Source organism: Oryzias latipes, chromosome 7 (assembly GCF_002234675.1).
Source record: "Oryzias latipes chromosome 7, ASM223467v1".
In the NCBI taxonomy this organism is placed as follows: domain Eukaryota; kingdom Metazoa; phylum Chordata; class Actinopteri; order Beloniformes; family Adrianichthyidae; genus Oryzias; species Oryzias latipes.
Genome location: NC_019865.2, coordinates 24,271,957 through 24,289,258, shown reverse-complemented (window position 1 = coordinate 24,289,258; position 17,302 = coordinate 24,271,957). Strand labels below are relative to the sequence as shown.

The window sequence follows — 17,302 nt, the reverse complement described above, 5'->3', positions numbered from 1 at the left end:
TTCACATATCAGTATTTAAATAAACAGTCAATGTAAAGTCAAAAATATGAGAAAGAAAACACCATAAGGGATAAAAACTAAACATGTATAAAAGAAATTACTTGCCATAGAAAAATGCTTCCCAGAAAAAGCAGGCTGAAAGTTTCAGTTGAAGAACCAATCAATATCCCCAAAGGTACAATAGACAGCAGGAGGTGACGGTTCGAGTCCCAGCCGCCAACCTAACTTGTCCCAGACCTTTGAAGCTCCTGAAAATAGTCCAGAGCGTCTGGGGAAAAAATCAGTAAATGGGATAGAAGACTGAATCGAACCAGCGTGAAGGAGACTCCGTGTGTTTACTACCACTGTGTGCTGAGGGGGGGTGGTGGAAGCACACTGACACAGACAGGAATAATCAACCCCGCCTTCCTGCAGGATCACTCCCCCACAAGCTCGCACAGGTCCCAGCTGACTCATGTAAACCAAAACCAAATCTTTTTTTCTTCTTCTTCTTCCTTCAGAAAGTTGTCAAAGTTTTCCATCTGTCCGACATGTCAGCTTCGTCTCGCTCCGGGTGATTGTATCTTATGTAAGCTTGAACTCATCTCTCCAGTTCCAGTTAAACTGCAAGGAACCAAAGTCAAATCAGGGGGGTGGTAACTGTTTCTGGGTTTTTTTTTCTGTCAAAGAATCGAACAAAGGGAAGGAATGGGGAATAAATCTGTCATTGCTCCCTTCAACAGATGAAGGAAGCAACTCCTAAAGGACCTTCTGTTTAGTCTGGATCAGTTTGAGGAGCTTAGAACAAGTTTTCCAAATCTAATACAATTTATCTACATTCACCATCAGATTTTTTTTTCTTTTTTTTTAAGGGCAAAGATATTCCTATCCAGCTTTTTAACATAGCGTCCATGAGGAGCAACATTACAGTAACAGAAGTGTTAAAAGCTGTTTGGGCATGCCCCAAAGAGAGGCTATCCATTAATCTAATGCAAATACAACCAGATTAGAAAAAAAACTCTTTCCCAGCCTTGTTGTTTCATGCTTTTTATTTAGCAGAGAACTACAAGTGAGATAAAGTCATACTGTGTCTTGTAAATGATTACTTCGCTGCTGCCAACCCTCCCGATGGTCGTCCCGACTCAGCCACGCTTGGCTGAGCACGTACTTCTGCTACTGCATACAACCGCATACAAAGGCTGTTGACACATTTTATATATATATATATATATATATATATATATATATATATATATATATGGTTTTTTGCTTTGATTCTGTTATTCTGTGAACAAATGTCAGATGGTAGTACAATTGCTCAACAACGTACCAACACTAAAGGCTTGCATGTTGACATTGGCTGCGTTAACCCTTATGAAAAAACAAATGCCAGCCAATTTTTGGCAGTGCTCATAGGTGGCTGTAGGTTACCTTTCAAAAATAGACCTGTCCTAGTTGCCCACTCTTGACATGCGTCCAACTTTTTGTCTGCTTTTTGTTGTAATCGTTTTGCCAGTTTCCCAGACTTTGACCCGAGACTTCCAAATAGAGCCACTGTCCCAACCCAGAACGAGCTTTCAGACCCATGTATCAACTTGCTGTTCAAAACTGCTGCCAGCCATACAACCAAAAACCCTTTTGAAGTTATCAGACAATTATAAAGCCTCTTATGTGAAGCATGTATTGTTTTGACTCCTCTCGTTAATCATCTAAAGCTGCCACCAGGGGCTCTGCCGCTCCCACCGACGGCTGAGGCAGGTTCATACGCGATCATGGATTTCTACAGTCACAGTTTCAGCTGTAGATGAAGGCGACACGTGTCTATTACTGTTTATATCTCCTAGTAGCGGCCCATTTTCTATTCCAAAAAATTCCATGTATAAGGACATGTCGCAAAAAATAAATGCCAACCTCCGAATAACCCATCGTCTTTTCCGTACACTCTTGTCGTACAACCTTCAATCGTCGATTGCCATCAAGGACGGGATGCAGTCGAAACAAGTCTTCATCGTGAACATTTTGCTTTCATCTCCAGTCTCCAACAACCACTAGTTTATGTCTGAATATACGCTATGATCATTAGTAGCCTCTGGGTTCATCAGATCTGAATGATCACATGAACCCAGACATGGCGAAGCGCCTACCGATACATTTGTAGAGCACTTTAAAATAAATAAATCTGATCTCTCGTCTTCCATTCATTGTAAATTAAATATACAGTCAAAGCTTCCATGAAGCGATGAGGCAAAAATCTTTAGACAGTAGCTCCTCCCACAGTGTCTAGTTTACACATTTTTGGGCAAGCATCGCGTAAACAGTGGCGGAGGAGACAAATTCATCGCGGTCAGTGTGAACGCAGCATTACATGTGCAGCATCTCATGCAACCTTTTTTTTCTACAGGCTGAACTTTTGAACTACAGAGGCGTGTATCTTTACAACAAATCAGACCAGTCACTGATAGAGATCCTCATAATTTAATCAGTATCGAAACTCACCAGAAACAAATGCCCTCTTTTTATTTTTCCTACAAAAAGATAAGATTATTCAAGCGTTTGCGCCACACCTCCTAATCTAATTAAAAAAACAAATGAATTGAGCCGGATTAGATCCCTCTGCTCTGATTAGGAGAGGAGGCTTTTGTTCCTATAAGGGGTTTGTGAACATACACTGAGTGATTTTAAACATTTGCCATGAGTGTGTGTTCCCTTCACAAGAACATTAAAACTCAACACATGTAGCTAGAAGTCACGGCACCGACCGTCCTTAGTTCTGCTGGGGTGGGCTTTATTATTTCTCATGTCCGGTATTGACCTTCTACTTACCACAATCTGGCACTGTCATTTATGTTGATCAAAGATAATTAGCGCTAAATGAAAACCCCCACACAGCAGTCTGTTTATACCATGCATTTTCTACTGATGCCATTAAAAAAAAATGTCTTGTTGACGGGACCAGACTAATGCTCTGTAAACGATGGCTGAAATGTCATCCATCAGACGTTGGTCCTCACATCGACGCATTAAAAATGCACGCAAACAATTTAAGAGACAAATCAAGCAAACAGGACAACAGTTATAAGTTCCAGCTTCCATGTGTGGGTGGGGGGGACAGGAGTCTGAATTACAAGACTGTAAGAAGTGGGGGTGTGCTAATGGAAGGGAGTAGGGGAGCAAAACAACTTGTTGAACCCTTTTATGCCCAAGGGCCACCCCCCACGGTCAACTCTAATTAGAGGACATCCATGTTGCAGCCAACTGAATGGATTATACAGCAATGGCACAGCGACTGTTGAAAGAAGATATGGCTGAACCAAGCTTTAATCTCCTCTTAAAAAAAAGAATAAATAAATAGGAGAGCGCAAAAACATGATTTAAACAAGCATCAAGAAGTGGTGTGATAAAGACTGTAAAGGAAAAGCAGGTTGGTCTTCAACCAGTGAGGTTTCTCCCATTTAAAAACTTAAGACACAACTGCCCTCACAGATGGATGCGGACAAAAAAAAATGGGCACATCTGTGCCAGATACGCAGGTGGTCTGCATAAAATATCAAAGTTGTGGACCACCAGCCCCCACCCCGAATCATGCGCACTACGCATGGAGCATGCCCAAGGGAAAGGTGTGTGCTCCCTGCGTGCCCATTGCGTACCTATTCCCCGTCCCTGGACAAGGGTTTTTATCTTTGTGTGGTCATCCCATGGACATCTTATATAGCATGTGCACACCCCCGTGCATAAACATTTATACGTGGCCAAATGATTTATGCTCTACATATGTAACATCTCACTACCAACTGGATTGCTGCATATACATCACAACAGCATCACCCGTATGTTCTAAGTGTGTAACTCTTATTATCCTTACAAATACATCACAGGCAGGCATGTTTCATTTTCTTGACGCCTCTTGAGGTGGCCACACAAGCCTCAAGAGAAATGCAAAAAAAATCCTGCGCTCACCCTAAAGCCGTGTCACGCAGCCACTATGAACATTTTGCGCATTTTACATGTATGAAATTTTGGTCTTTCATGACACATGCGTAATATACATAATTTATAAATGTTTGTCATTCGTCAATGTCCATCCAGGGTCTCGGCCAACGGGTCTTCATGTGATTTCGGTTTTGAGTTGTTCAAAATTTTTGGCCGGTTGAGAATTATGCAGTTTATGCGCATTCTATGCAGTTTATGCGCAATTGTTACATTTAATCTTACACGATTGTACTTGATTTTTGTACATATGCAAATATGTAGCTTTCCCCGACCGTTCCATATATGTCTAATGGACTTTTCACGCATGTACCACCGATGTATAACTTTTACATCACGTATACGGCGCACATATCACGTTAAAAGTTAAGTAATTGACCCATGAATCACAACTGAATTGCATATAAAAAGCGCAATAATCACACGGTTTATGTTCTTCGTTGATTTACGTGTTCTTTGAGTGATTTATCCGTACTTCTTCCGTGGTTTCAACGTGGTTCATTCGTGATACATCTGAAAATTTCACGCAAAGACCACAGCTTCTCGCTTGTTACATATATATTCACGTACGACCAATTGTCATCCATGTAATATGCGCAAAAACGTACGCAGTGGTCTTTGTGACATGGCTTAAAGATGATATCCCCTGGTCATCCATGGGCCCAGACAACCTAAAACCTGCACCATCTGTACTGATAAAGCCCTGCACGGGTGTTGGAATTGTAGCATTTTTCTGTTGACTAAATGTTCATTAGACATTATTAGAAGCCATACACACACCCCTTACCACAATGCTCCATTGAACAGCAATGGACAAAACTCCATTTGTCTATATCTCATTCTGTTTTCTGTAGTTAAGACCTTCAGTTTGGTCTTTCAACCTCAGCCTCTTTTCAACTCATGCAAGGCCATTTCCATAGGATGGTCAGTCAGGTACCCCCCACCCCTACCCCCTTTCCTGTTTTTCCCTGTCTGCTGCTTCCTGACAGAGATGCTGCTGGGGGTTGACCTTATGTCACTTGTGTTAAACCCTCTCTCTGGTGTTTATACTTCATGGGACATTTTATAAATAGACTTGTGTCTTTTTTTTCGGAGGACTTTTAGAAAGAACTTTTCTCAATTTCCATTTCATTGTCACCATTCGTTTAAACAAATCCTTGTTTTTCATTTAGCTGGCCATATTGTGTTGCTTTAAGGTTTTAAAATACTATTAACATATATCACATAGATAAAAAAGGTTAACATGCTTTGGTTATAAAGGCTGATTTGTGTTGCAAACCGATCATGTTCTCTCCTCTTTGGGAATTCTATGATGCTCCTGCCTTTGACCTGAGGTTAATGTCAAAGTATGAACTCAGTGTATTCTATACACGCCATCTTACCTTTGTTATTAACCGAAAAAAGGCTAACATTTTGGCTTTTTACTTTATATTGACACGGCTCAGGTGTGTGGAAAGCCCAATCAAAAAAATTTAAAAAACCCACAAAATTGGTCACAGGAGATCCTTTTTGCAAGATACAATAAAGAACTGTTGGTGCTTGCAGGAGAGGCTGTGAACCATGGAACCGTCTTACTTCATCAAGAGACAAAATCCCCATAAACATGCAAATGTTAAGTCTAAGCAACACTGCAATGCAAAAGATGACACCCAAGCCTTTACCGGGATAAGCATAGCTTGCACCATATATGGATAAAAGAAAAACGCAACATTACAGGATTATACAGCCAATTTCAGGCCAGGTTCTCACGTTAAGTCCCAATTATCTTGTTAGCTCAAAGAATTATCATGGTATGATAATGATCGTGACTTTCATCAAGTGTGTTGTTTTAAAGACAGAAAGTGTGCCTCAAACAATCGTAGGAATCACTCTAGTGTGGGAGAATTTCAGATTTTCAGCTTTTTGTTGATCAAAACTGTTTTTCTTTGAATTTTTGTCTCTCTCTGTAGGTTTTACTTCCTTCTTTCCTGTTGTTTGCCTGTTCTGAGGAACATTGTACAGTTGCGTGGAGTAAACATGGCAATATATCACGTCACTGTTCCAGGCTTCATTCGTGAGTCCAATAGTTGATATCAGGAATGATCCATTATAGATGTCCATAAATGAAAATAAGGCTAATTAGTTAACAGAGTAATTTTGTCTCCTTTCTATAGACTACATTAGATTTCCCTTTCTATGCCAAATCTAGTTCATTTGTGTGCTTAAGTAGAAAAATTAAGGTATTAAACATTTTAGCACATATTAGTACTTTTTTCAACTTAAAGAAGTGATAAGTAAAAAAATGTGCGCTTTCCTCAGTGATGTTTTCATTTTTTAATAAAACGTAATAACTAACTTCTTTTGAGCCAGGGTTAAGATATGGATTATTGAGTGACTGAACACTTTGCAGAGAGTTGGAAGTTTAAGGTCAGTTCATATTTTCCTTGCATCACATTTCACTATATAAAAAGTTTGAGCAAGCACTGCAAAGAAAACAGCGTGAACCCCACAAACTAGTTTGAGTAAAGAAACATTTTATATTTAGTTTTGTTGTATTAAGTTCAATAAAACTGGGCTCTTGGGCCAATTCTGCCATGTTAGTGGTAAATGTGTGTATTTTTCATTATTTTTGTCCGTTTCTTCCGTTTCAGTCCAACCCTTTTTGGGTAATTTTCTGGAAATGCACAGACGGAGAGCGCGCCAACAAAATGACGGACACTTTCGTCATCTTCCATTTTTCACCTCTCTCCACGCTGTCCCCGCCGCGCCTCCAGCTGTTTTAATAGGAAAACCCAACTGCCTTGGCAACCCACGCCTTTTTTCAAGTTATCTTGTCTGGTCCTGTCAAACCTGAGGCCGGGGGGGGGGGGGGGGGGGGGGGGGGGGGGGTGTTGAATCAGACTGGGATAAAAGGAGGAAAAAGAAAGGAAGGGGTAACAGGGCGATCTATGTGGGAGTCTCAATCCGAGGAGCAAGCTCAGACTAGCAGAGAGCTCAGGAAGGTGTCATCTAAAATGAATCCCACCAGCCTGGCCAAGAAAGAGCTGAACGTCATCGATGGACACCTGAAACTCTGACTTCCAGAAACCCGGAGTTTCATACAGCGACATAAAAACCTTCAGGACACATGCCGACATCTGGATTGATTTGTGTAAATGATGGTAAGAACGGGAGAAGACTAGAAAAGATTTGAAAAGCAGAGCGGGACTTGACTGTAGGTTTGTGTCTATGAGCCCCCAAAGAAAGCAATGGGAGGGTTTTTAAAACCTACAAAAAAACACCAGATCTGTATTATTTTAGAGAGCAAAACTTCCTTAACAAGTCAAAATTTTTCAGATAAGTGCCTTTCACCCATGGAAAAACCCAAAAAGTGAACAAACTGGAGGTTGGAAATGCCCTGACGTCGCCCCCTGCTGTTTGAGGCGAGTCGCTTTGCATCAGCTGGTGAGCAACAGCCACAAGACCTCACAAAGTCAGAACAAACCTAACCTCTTACACAATAAAATACACTTTTCAGTAACTAGAAAACAAAAACTGCTTGATTCTGGCTTCCTTCTTCAGCAACGAAAAAAAATAGTTCCCATTGTAAAGTCACAGGAAACCCCACCTTTCATGCAGCCAATGGCAGCACTGCAGGGAGAGGGAACAGTCAGCTATGATCAGTCAGGGTGTCATCACTTTTGCTTACTGTAATTTACAGATGAGCTCAAAACTCCAAACATCTGTTTTCCAAACATTAGTATCGCGCACATTCAGTCTAGTCATTAGATCAGTACGCTTTGATTAAAAGGAATTTTTATTTCTATATCATTTTGAAATTTCCAAAGGACCAGATGTATTTTACTTTGAAAAACAGTTATTTTGTAGTGAAAAATAGCTATTATTAAGAAGGTTACACAGAAAATGTGTATTGAAAGAAGCAGAGCCAACAATAAAAAGGTGGTTAAAGGCGAAGTTGTAACCAGGTAAACAAAATATAAAGGTTGATTTGACTTAATGTACTTATACTGTAATTTTCAGTTTATGGTGTTTTTGTTCTCTTTTGTTTGTTCCTTGAAGGCCCAAAACAGTTTACAGTAATGGTTTCATTCACCCACACACATTCAAACTGTCAGAGTGTATCCTCTAGAAAGCCGCTGTAAAACCGGAAGCAATGTAGGGTTCAGCATCTTGCCCAAATGACACTTCGACCCATAGGCAGGAATTGAACCTGCGATCCTCCAATCAGAGGTCGACCGCCGTACCATTGCAACACGGCCGATTCAACAACTTTAAAACATTAGGGAAGACTCCACTTCATTCATCCAGATAACCTGTGGGCGCTATCTTGATGTTGTCACACGTAAAGACGACAAGCATATTACCAACTTACAAACACAAACACTTAGACAACAACTCCAGACATATGATAAAAATGTCTCACAACAAGAGTATATTGTTATGTAGGTTAAAGGGTTAAAAGGTCAGATCTTACACTAAAGATTAGCAATATTTTTAGTTTGGTTTCAAGGATCCTTTTATTGCTTTAGTTTCTATTAATAAAAACTGAAGAGATGTTTTTCTATTTAAATCTCAACGATTTTGATTTTATCAACGGAATATTTGATTGACAGATGGGTTGAACGGTAGTTGGCTCCAACACAGATTTAAACTTTACTTTTTTCTTATCAGAGTCTGCAAGTACCTGTGCAAAATAAACTCTGGTCAGTGCGGCTGTCTGTCTTCTAACACCCAAAGGAAAACTTAAAGGTTGCGTGGCTGAACCTTTGCTCAAGTCTGTGGCTAAGAATTGACATCAAAAGCTGTTGTTCTGAAGTCGATTCTATTTTATTTTCAAAATTCTATTCACAATCAAAGTCCAATATAATTTGAGGTGTTTGGTTGTTTGACATTTAAAAAAATACAAAAGTGAGTTCTAAAGCAGCATCTTTGGGTATGTTCTTACATCAAATAATGATGTTCCACTTTGGCCGTTATAAAGAGAAGATTTCAGTGTCAGCACATTCAGCCAACAGGTCGACAATTAGAGCATAAGGGGCGGAGCTAAAACATTTCATATGTCGGGTTAGTGGGGGGGGGGGGGGGGGGGGTTAAGTTTGGAAGGCTGACAAAAGGTCATTACAAATAAAAGGATCAAAAATACATATTTCTAACAGTTGTATTATTATTGTTGTTTTTATTTCAGTTAAAAATATTGTTTTGGTTGTTCTTGGAATGCTTAAAGAAGCCTGTAATGTTGATTTCCTAATCTTTGTCAGAACTGATACTAATATTGACTCAAAAATTGGGGGTGCAAGTGTGGGGTAAAGCTTTTTGTTGGGGGGCAGTGGCCTCCCCTTTGCCCCCTGTAGCTCCGCTCCTACATCACATTAAAAAACTGAAATCAAATCAGCTCATTAAAGCCAATGGGTCACATAATATCAGACCATGTAGTCTGTAGATTCCCCATGATTATCTGTGAAGTAGGGCTGCACGATATGCGGAAAACTCGCAATTTGCGATATTAGTGATCAAATATTGCGATGCTGATATAACTTGCGATACATGAACAAATGGCAAAACAACTAAATATATCATTTCACTTCAACAGATTAATCTTAAGAGTCAACATAACTTAAACTAGACTCTAAATTACCCTTGTAAGCATAGAAGTCAAGAATCTATCGTAAAAGGGGAACACAAGTATTCAAATGCATAAATGGATTTTTTTGATTTGTTAAATGCTTCAAGCTGCCATAATATTCTTTTAGCACATTTAAGGTAACCATTTATCGCAATTTTCGCTGACTGCGTATTCCACAGCTCGTTATCACGATAACAATAAATTTGCAAATTTTCAATTTATTGTGCACCCCTACTGCGGACAGGTTTTTAATCCATAAAACTAAATGTTTGCAGAAAAATGGTACTTTTATCAAACATAATGTTTTTAACCACAAACTTCACCACTCATAATTGAATTCCACATGGAGAAAAACAAGTGGGGCTCTTCAGAACAGTCTTATCCCTGTACAAACACTACAAGGACACACAAAGATAACCAAAGTAATGAAAGTTCCTACAAACACAGTTGAAAGCACAGTTCACGAGTTCAAAGGCAAAAGAACAATGACCACAGAAACTGCATGTGGCAGAGAGAGGAAGCTGCAGCCAGATCCCTGAAGACGAGTCACTCTAAAGGTCTGCAGCAGGACACGGCACCGGGCTTCAGTTTGGACTGTACCGGGCTCGCAAAAGCGGGACTCGGTCTACGAATTTTTCAGATAAATGCCAAGTTGCCAACTACGAAAGCAGAGAAAATGTCCCACATGTTTTGAAGAATGTAAACATGGAAATTCTGTTGTGTTGAGAGAATAGACTGAAAATCTGCTGTTTGTCAGAAAGGAGGACAAATGTGTGGAAAAGCTCAGTTTTTAATCGTCTTGACGTTGAGTCAGGCAACCGGATAGTTGAAACATGGTGGTGGTGAGCAATGGTCAGGGCCCGTTTGCATTGCAACAGACTTGTAAGATGTGGAAAGCGACATGGATTGACTAAAACGTTGGGACATCCTGGAAATTTTCCAGAGGATGTGAAACTGGAAGGTGTCATGCTTGCTTCAATATTCCACTACAGCTGTTTAGAGGAAACGCACAGAAAATACCACGTTGGATTCTATAGAAAATCCCAGCAGCATGTAAATGCAAGATTACTGGTTCTTCTGGTCCTAAACTCAAAACAAACCCGGCAGACGCAAAGGCTGCAGTTCTTTAAAAACAGATAATGAAGACAGGCTTTGAAAAGGAAAGACATCCAGTGGTTTCAAGTGTGTATTTAATAAACGTTGCTTTTTTTCTGGGGTTCAAATTTTAAATCAGTCTTCTTATTTTTAAAATTACATTTCTGCATCGTTACCATGCAGTCTTATTTGACTTCTATGGCCATTTGATGTATTACAATTCTTCAATGTTCTGAGAATTTAATTGAAAAAAACAATATTAGAATAAAATATAGACACATTTAGGGCCTATGATATGATCTTATTTGAAGGATGTTTTCTACCCTTTTCTGTGTAAAGCGTAAAAGATTGAAGAGATGAAGAAGAGACAATATTAGACGGGGAGAAAAAAAAGAAAGTGAAGCGAAGTGACTGTTGGAGTTTAGTCGTCACACAACTACTGCAGTTCTGGTTTTACATTCTAAACTCTTTCACAGAACATAAATCCTTCAAACAGCAGAAAATGAAAGAGTTCATCTTTCAGAAGAAGTGAAGTGGTGAACAGAGAAAGAACGCAGCTCCTCTCCAGACTATTATTCTCAGTTGCCATGGGGAGGAGCTAAATATAGCCATGGTTTTTGTCTCCCTCAATAGGTTTGTCTAAATGCAGCCTAATCCCTCTGTCATCTTCCTGTCTCATTGTTTTCAGAAGGAGGACAGTGGGAACAACATCTCAACTGCAAAGGAAAATCCGTCTGTGATGCTGGTCTGGAGTGGCAGGAGGGAGGTGTCCAGGCGGACCAACCAGACTCTGCGGCGGTTTGGCCGGGGATTTCTGGCCAGACTCCCACTTTCAGAAACCAGTAGCTTCAAAGGAATAATTCATTTCACAGTCTGCTGGTCAGACAGAGCCACTTTTAGCACCTTAACTCAGGAAAGCAGACATGAAACTTCCTCATCAAGACCCCCACCTTAAAAGTAAAAGAACAGCAAACCCAATTCTGGCTTTGTTTTACAAGGTTTGCCTTCCATATCAAATAAAGTTGGAATAAAAGTTCGTAATTAGAGTTTTATAGCAAAGCAGTTTCCTCTCAAAGCAAGTTTTCCTCTCCAGATATGATTTTATTTCCTCATTTGTGGCAAAAATACAAAACCTGAAATATTCTTGGCTGATTTATAGTTTAACTCTTTTATTACATTTGATAGAAGACACCGTTTCTTGTAACTTTTTAGTGAGATGTAAATATTTGCTTAAAAACAATAAATCTTGAATATTTTCAGTCATTAGATCTTTAAAACATCTTTCAGATTGTTCAGAACGAGTTCCTTTTTTTAATTTTACTCCACCTCTTAAACAGAAGTTTTATTTGTGAACGATGAGTGGTCTTATTTGATTTAAAGAAAACAAGAAAGTCTTATTGACTCAAAACACGGTAGGAATAAATTTAACAACGGCTGGCCAGAAGTTAAAAAATAAACATTATTTTAGACACATTTTTCTGAATTCTAGGTCATTTTAAGATGATTATGGTTTAGAAATAAGGTGGACTGGAATTGTTTTTAAATTAGAATGTATTAAAGGGACTATATCATAAAAAAATACAATTTTTGAGGTTTTAAGTGCATTATAATAAAATTATAATTATAATCAAACCAAAAGAGCTGTTTTGATCTGTTCACACATTTCTAAGTATTCCTCTAAAAACCTGCGCTCTGAGCACCAGCCACGAAAACAAGTGGGTTCTACATTGTGACATCACAAAGTGAGGGACAGCCCCTTCTAGGATGATACAGAGCTGCCAGCACCACCCCCAGGCTAACACACACCCACACACACATCCACTTTCTCTGTGGAGCTAGTGGTGATCGGCTAAAAGGTCTTCCTTTTCTGTGCACAATATGCACATCCATCTTTGTTTAGATGTTGTTTTGTGGGAGAAACACTGACACGCTGCCAAGGCCGGCACCAGGATGACGTCATGAAATAGGCGGCACCCACACGGAGCGAAAGGCGGGGCCTCAGAGATCGAATTTTCTTACTTTCGGGTTAAAAAAATAACTCCTATTAAATAAAAAAAATGTGTTCTGTTGTGTGCCAAATATATTATCATTTATGTGGATATAGTTTACTCAGTAAGGTTTAATAGAAATATGATTTATACCCCATAATTGTAAAAGTGCATTTAAAAAAAACACTTCAAGGATATAAAAGTCTTTTTTTGGTCAATACACACTTATTTTAAGGCAATATTTCTAAATACTGGAGCAATGTACCTAAATAAGAGTATATATAGCTCATTTCAAGCTTTTCTTTTGTCTTTTAAAATGTAGGACATCATAAATTATTGTAAGACATTTTACTAAGACAAATTTTACTGGTTCTGATGGCAGTTTTTCTCAATAATGACAAGAAAAAAAACATTTTGTATTTTGTTTTTTTTTTAACATGATTTAAGGGGACATTTTCCCATGTTCACTTTATTTTGTATTGCTGTTGCTTTGTGCACAAAAACAAAATAGTGACGAAGGAGATTTAGAAAAATGTTTTCTCTATTATGCGGCCACTTTGTCAATCATTTTAGTTACATTCTTACCTTCTAGTTCCGCCCGTGTTGCAAACCCCGCAGCAATTCTTAGAGAATACATTTCTATCGCTTTGAATGACTTCCAAATTCAAGACACAAAAGAATCACATTCAATTTCCACAAGAACATTTGAAAATCCCACAAAAGTGGAAATGCATTTAAAACTAACAAACATAAAATATATATCCTGCTGATGTTTTTGTCAGTTTATTACTTACACAGAGGACAAAAGATGTTTTTTTTTATTTCGCCACATTGATTGGAATACAGAGATGGCAAAAAAAAAAAGAAAAAAAGAATTTATATGCTAATATCTTAAGCCGTGTCAGAATTCCCACCCTAACCCGTAACTACTAAAAAACTATATGGTGCAGGACCATGTAGTGCCCTGGATTTTAAAAACAATTCGAATACCATGCTCACTACCTTTTTTTTTTTTTTTTAAACAGCGAATATGACAATAAATTTCACAAAGTTAAAATCTCATTGATATGAGATTTGTGTGACGACCATTTATGAATCGACTGTGTTCTGAAGATGAAAACGTTGATATTTTATTTAAAAAATACACTTAAATACATTTCCTTAGCAAAAACTGTTAAAAAGCAATGCATTGTGGTCTATATTCGTCAATCTAGTGAGCATTGATGGGCACTCAATTTTGGAATTGTAAATTCGGACAGCAATACAAAATGGCGAACGCACTATATAGAGCACTATGTAGTGAGCAGTAAAGGAATTCAGACACAGCCTAAGATTTCATTACCAAATGCAATCTGGATGTTGTCAGGAAAAGACCCAAACCCGGGTCCGTTCGGGCTGGATTTAGGGTTCACTGACTCACCTTGGAGGCCCTCCTATGGTCAGGACATTGGCGGTGCTGACACGGCACCCAGTCTTCTTCCTGGACCGGCTTATCATCTGCAACAGAACATACAATACCATCACAACAGAAGCCATTTACATCAGTGTCTTATAGAAATATTAAATATATATTTTTTCGCAAACATGAAATGAAGCTATAAGCACTGAAATGATCCAATTGCAAATAAGTTGACCATAAGCAAGATGGCTTTCTGCTGGGAAAGGTAAACAGAAGGAAGAGTATGGGGGGGATGTTTAAGCAGATTAGAAAAAGAGTAATGATCTGGAGGACAGGAAGTAAATGGCGAATGATAAGCATAATCCTGCTTTTTGCTCAGAAAGTACACCCATCCTGGCCGAGCGCTCCGACTCATAACAACAAATCAGGCCTGTCAAATAAACGACTGAAATCCACTCCTCTAGTAGCCCGAAAGGCCTGATAAAAGGCAGCGTTTACATCCCAAACGTCTGCGCGTACACAAAAGATAACTCTATCATAACAGAAAGCCTGAGTGCAGCCATATTTATCAGTCCGCCTAAATGAGACAACAGGACACACACGCAGAAAAAAAGAAGCGAAACAAAAAAAAAGAGGGGGGGCAACTTGGGGGGTGGGCGTTTTGTTTATGTCACCGGTGAAATGACAGTAAATCTGCTGCGACCGAGAAGGTCTGCGGCGGGGGAACGGGCGGTTTGGAGCCGCTGGAGGCCAACTTTAAACAATAATCTGTTACCGGGATGTTCACAGAGCGCTCCGGGCTCGCACACCAAGAAGAATCCAGTGCAAAGGAAAGTGGGGCGGGGGGGTGGGGCGGGGGGTCCACCGTACAGTAATGGGGGGGGGGGGACAGGGACAGGAGGGTCAACCGCTCAGGAATTTGATCCCAATGTGGTGTTGGGGCCTTTGTCACTCTTGTCGTGAGGGGGCGGGGCTGTTGGCATGTAGCAACCACAACTCAGAGGGGAATTTCCTGATGAACTACTGCCGCTCTGTAGAAACTATGTCTTAGAAAATGACACCGCTTTTTTTTTTTGTCTAAAAACAGCCTAATCATTATCTAAAGACCACTGGGAACATTTTGAAAACAGATGTAATGATGATCAGAGTGGGACTTTAAGATGTGGATAACCCAATAACCCACAGCAGCTGCATGTGTACAGGTGACTAGAGCTTAAAGCTGCAGTTTATTCCTAACCTCAAAGTTTGATTCCTTTCTCATTAAATATAAAGGCAAAAAATGTGATAGTTTTCATCAAATAGACTGGATTATTATTATTAGGGCCTGAAATGGGTTGCTGAATGGCATGAATCATCTGATTTAAATAAAAACATTGTTTTTTTTTTCTCAAAATAATAAAAAATACTACAACAGAACATTTTTGGAACTCCAAAAAAGCCAAAAAAAAGAAAAGAAAAAATTATGTTCATATTTTTATATCTCATGTCTCATTTGAAAAGGTGAAGAATAAAATATAAATTGGTATATATATATATATATATATATATATATATATATATATATATATATATATATATATATATATATATATATATATATTATATATATCAGTGTTTTTCAACCTTTTTTGAGCCACGGCACACTTCAACCTAGACAAAAATCCCGCGGCACACCGGCATTCAAAAAAAGGAAAAAAAAAGGAGAAACTTGGTCTGTATTGATCAACAGTCCCTCCATGATCTCACATGCATTTTTGTGATAATTGTGGCGGAAAAAGCTGGAAGCTGCAGCTGATTTTTTTAAGATGTGATAAAAGATTTAAAAACTGTTTGATCTGTGGTCGTTGTTTCACGACGTTAAGAGGAGAGAGTCGTGCGCCCAGACGCTCACACTGTCACTTTTACCCAATGCATCATGGGAGATGTAGTTCAATTATCCGCCGAACGCTGAAAGACTTGCGTCTCTGAGCTTCATTGTTTTGTTCACTTGTTCCATGGTCCGACACTGGATTCTGTGGAAAACTACACCACTAAAGACGAGCTTTAGCTGGTATTTTTGTTGGAACTGAGCGACTTTTTCAGCAGAATTCCGAACAAGGAAGTGAAAACTTTAACCACTTCTGATTGGTCAGACTGATGACATGTGATTAAGAACCCAAGAATGATTGGTGGAGACAGTTAAAGGGGCGGAACTTTTCCTAACACAGCTGAAGCTGCGGCTAAATCGCGGTATCGTCGTCATTCTTATCAAAATGTATTTAATAGAATCAAATAAACACAAAGAAAAAAGTATTTTATGATCTTTAATATTCCTAATTTCTTAGTGTTTTATCAGGGCCTGTAGGGATGAACAAAGAACTGAAATCCTGGAGATGGAAAATGTTGTTAAATCAGTTAATGAGGGCAATTTCCTACGGCACACTTGACCATCTCCCACGGCACACTAGTGTGCCGCGGCACACTGGTTGAAAAACACTGATATATATATATATATACATATATATTAAAACGTCCAGTACGGGTCAATATTACTCAAGGCTACATTTTAAAAACCAGAATGAAAAGATGGATGGATGGCTGGATGGTAGAAGGTTAGAAGGTAGGATGAATGGGTGAAAAGAAGGTATGAAGGTTGGATGTATGAAAGGAAGGAAGGAAGGATGGAAAGATGAAAGAAGATTAGACAGATTGTTGGAAAGTATGATGGAAGGAAGGAAGGAAGGTGGACAGCTGGATGAAAATAATGAAGGATGGATGAAAGATGGAAGGAGGGAAAGTATGAAGGAAGGGTGGATAGATAGAAGGATAAATGGATCGATTCATAGATGGAAGAAAGGAAGGATGGATGGCTGGCTGGCTGGCTGGAAGGACGGATAAACTGTACTTAGAGATGAAGAATACTGTAAATTTGCGGTGACCTTTAACTTGGACCACAGATGTATCAGCTGGAAAACAGCGCTGTTGTTGTTCTGATGCGTCTGATAAGCAGGGAGCTGAATGACCCACATTTCCAAACCCTGGAGTTCTGCCTCCAACAGCTTCAGCAGATTATTTTGTCTAACATCAACTAGCTTCCGGGAAAGGGGGGAAAAGGCTGCGTCCTGTGCCTGAGCTTTGCTGGAAGCGGGCCGAGACGCGCTCTCAGCTCCGGCTGCAGCCGCTGCCAACCAGCTCGGACCTAATGGTTCCCTAAAGGTTCAGGAGCAACCGGCTGCAGAAGGAGCCTCTGTGGAGCATTTCCTAAAGAGGAAA

General features: G+C 39.4%; 1 protein-coding gene across 5 annotated transcripts in view; it reads right to left on the bottom strand.

The window, feature by feature from the left end:
- The window catches only part of plekhg5 (pleckstrin homology and RhoGEF domain containing G5), a 90,701-nt gene that overhangs the window by 43,561 nt on the left and 29,838 nt on the right, over window positions 1–17,302 (bottom strand). For 4 of the 5 annotated variants that reach the window (XM_023956883.1, XM_023956884.1, XM_023956882.1 and 1 more), the window contains exon 2: window positions 14,072–14,148. In XM_023956883.1, the coding sequence (XP_023812651.1) occupies window positions 14,072–14,148 (77 nt within the window). Of the gene's footprint in view, window positions 1–105; window positions 620–14,071; window positions 14,149–17,302 lie in introns of those variants that run through there. The other variant, XM_023956885.1, reaches the window with a different exon arrangement.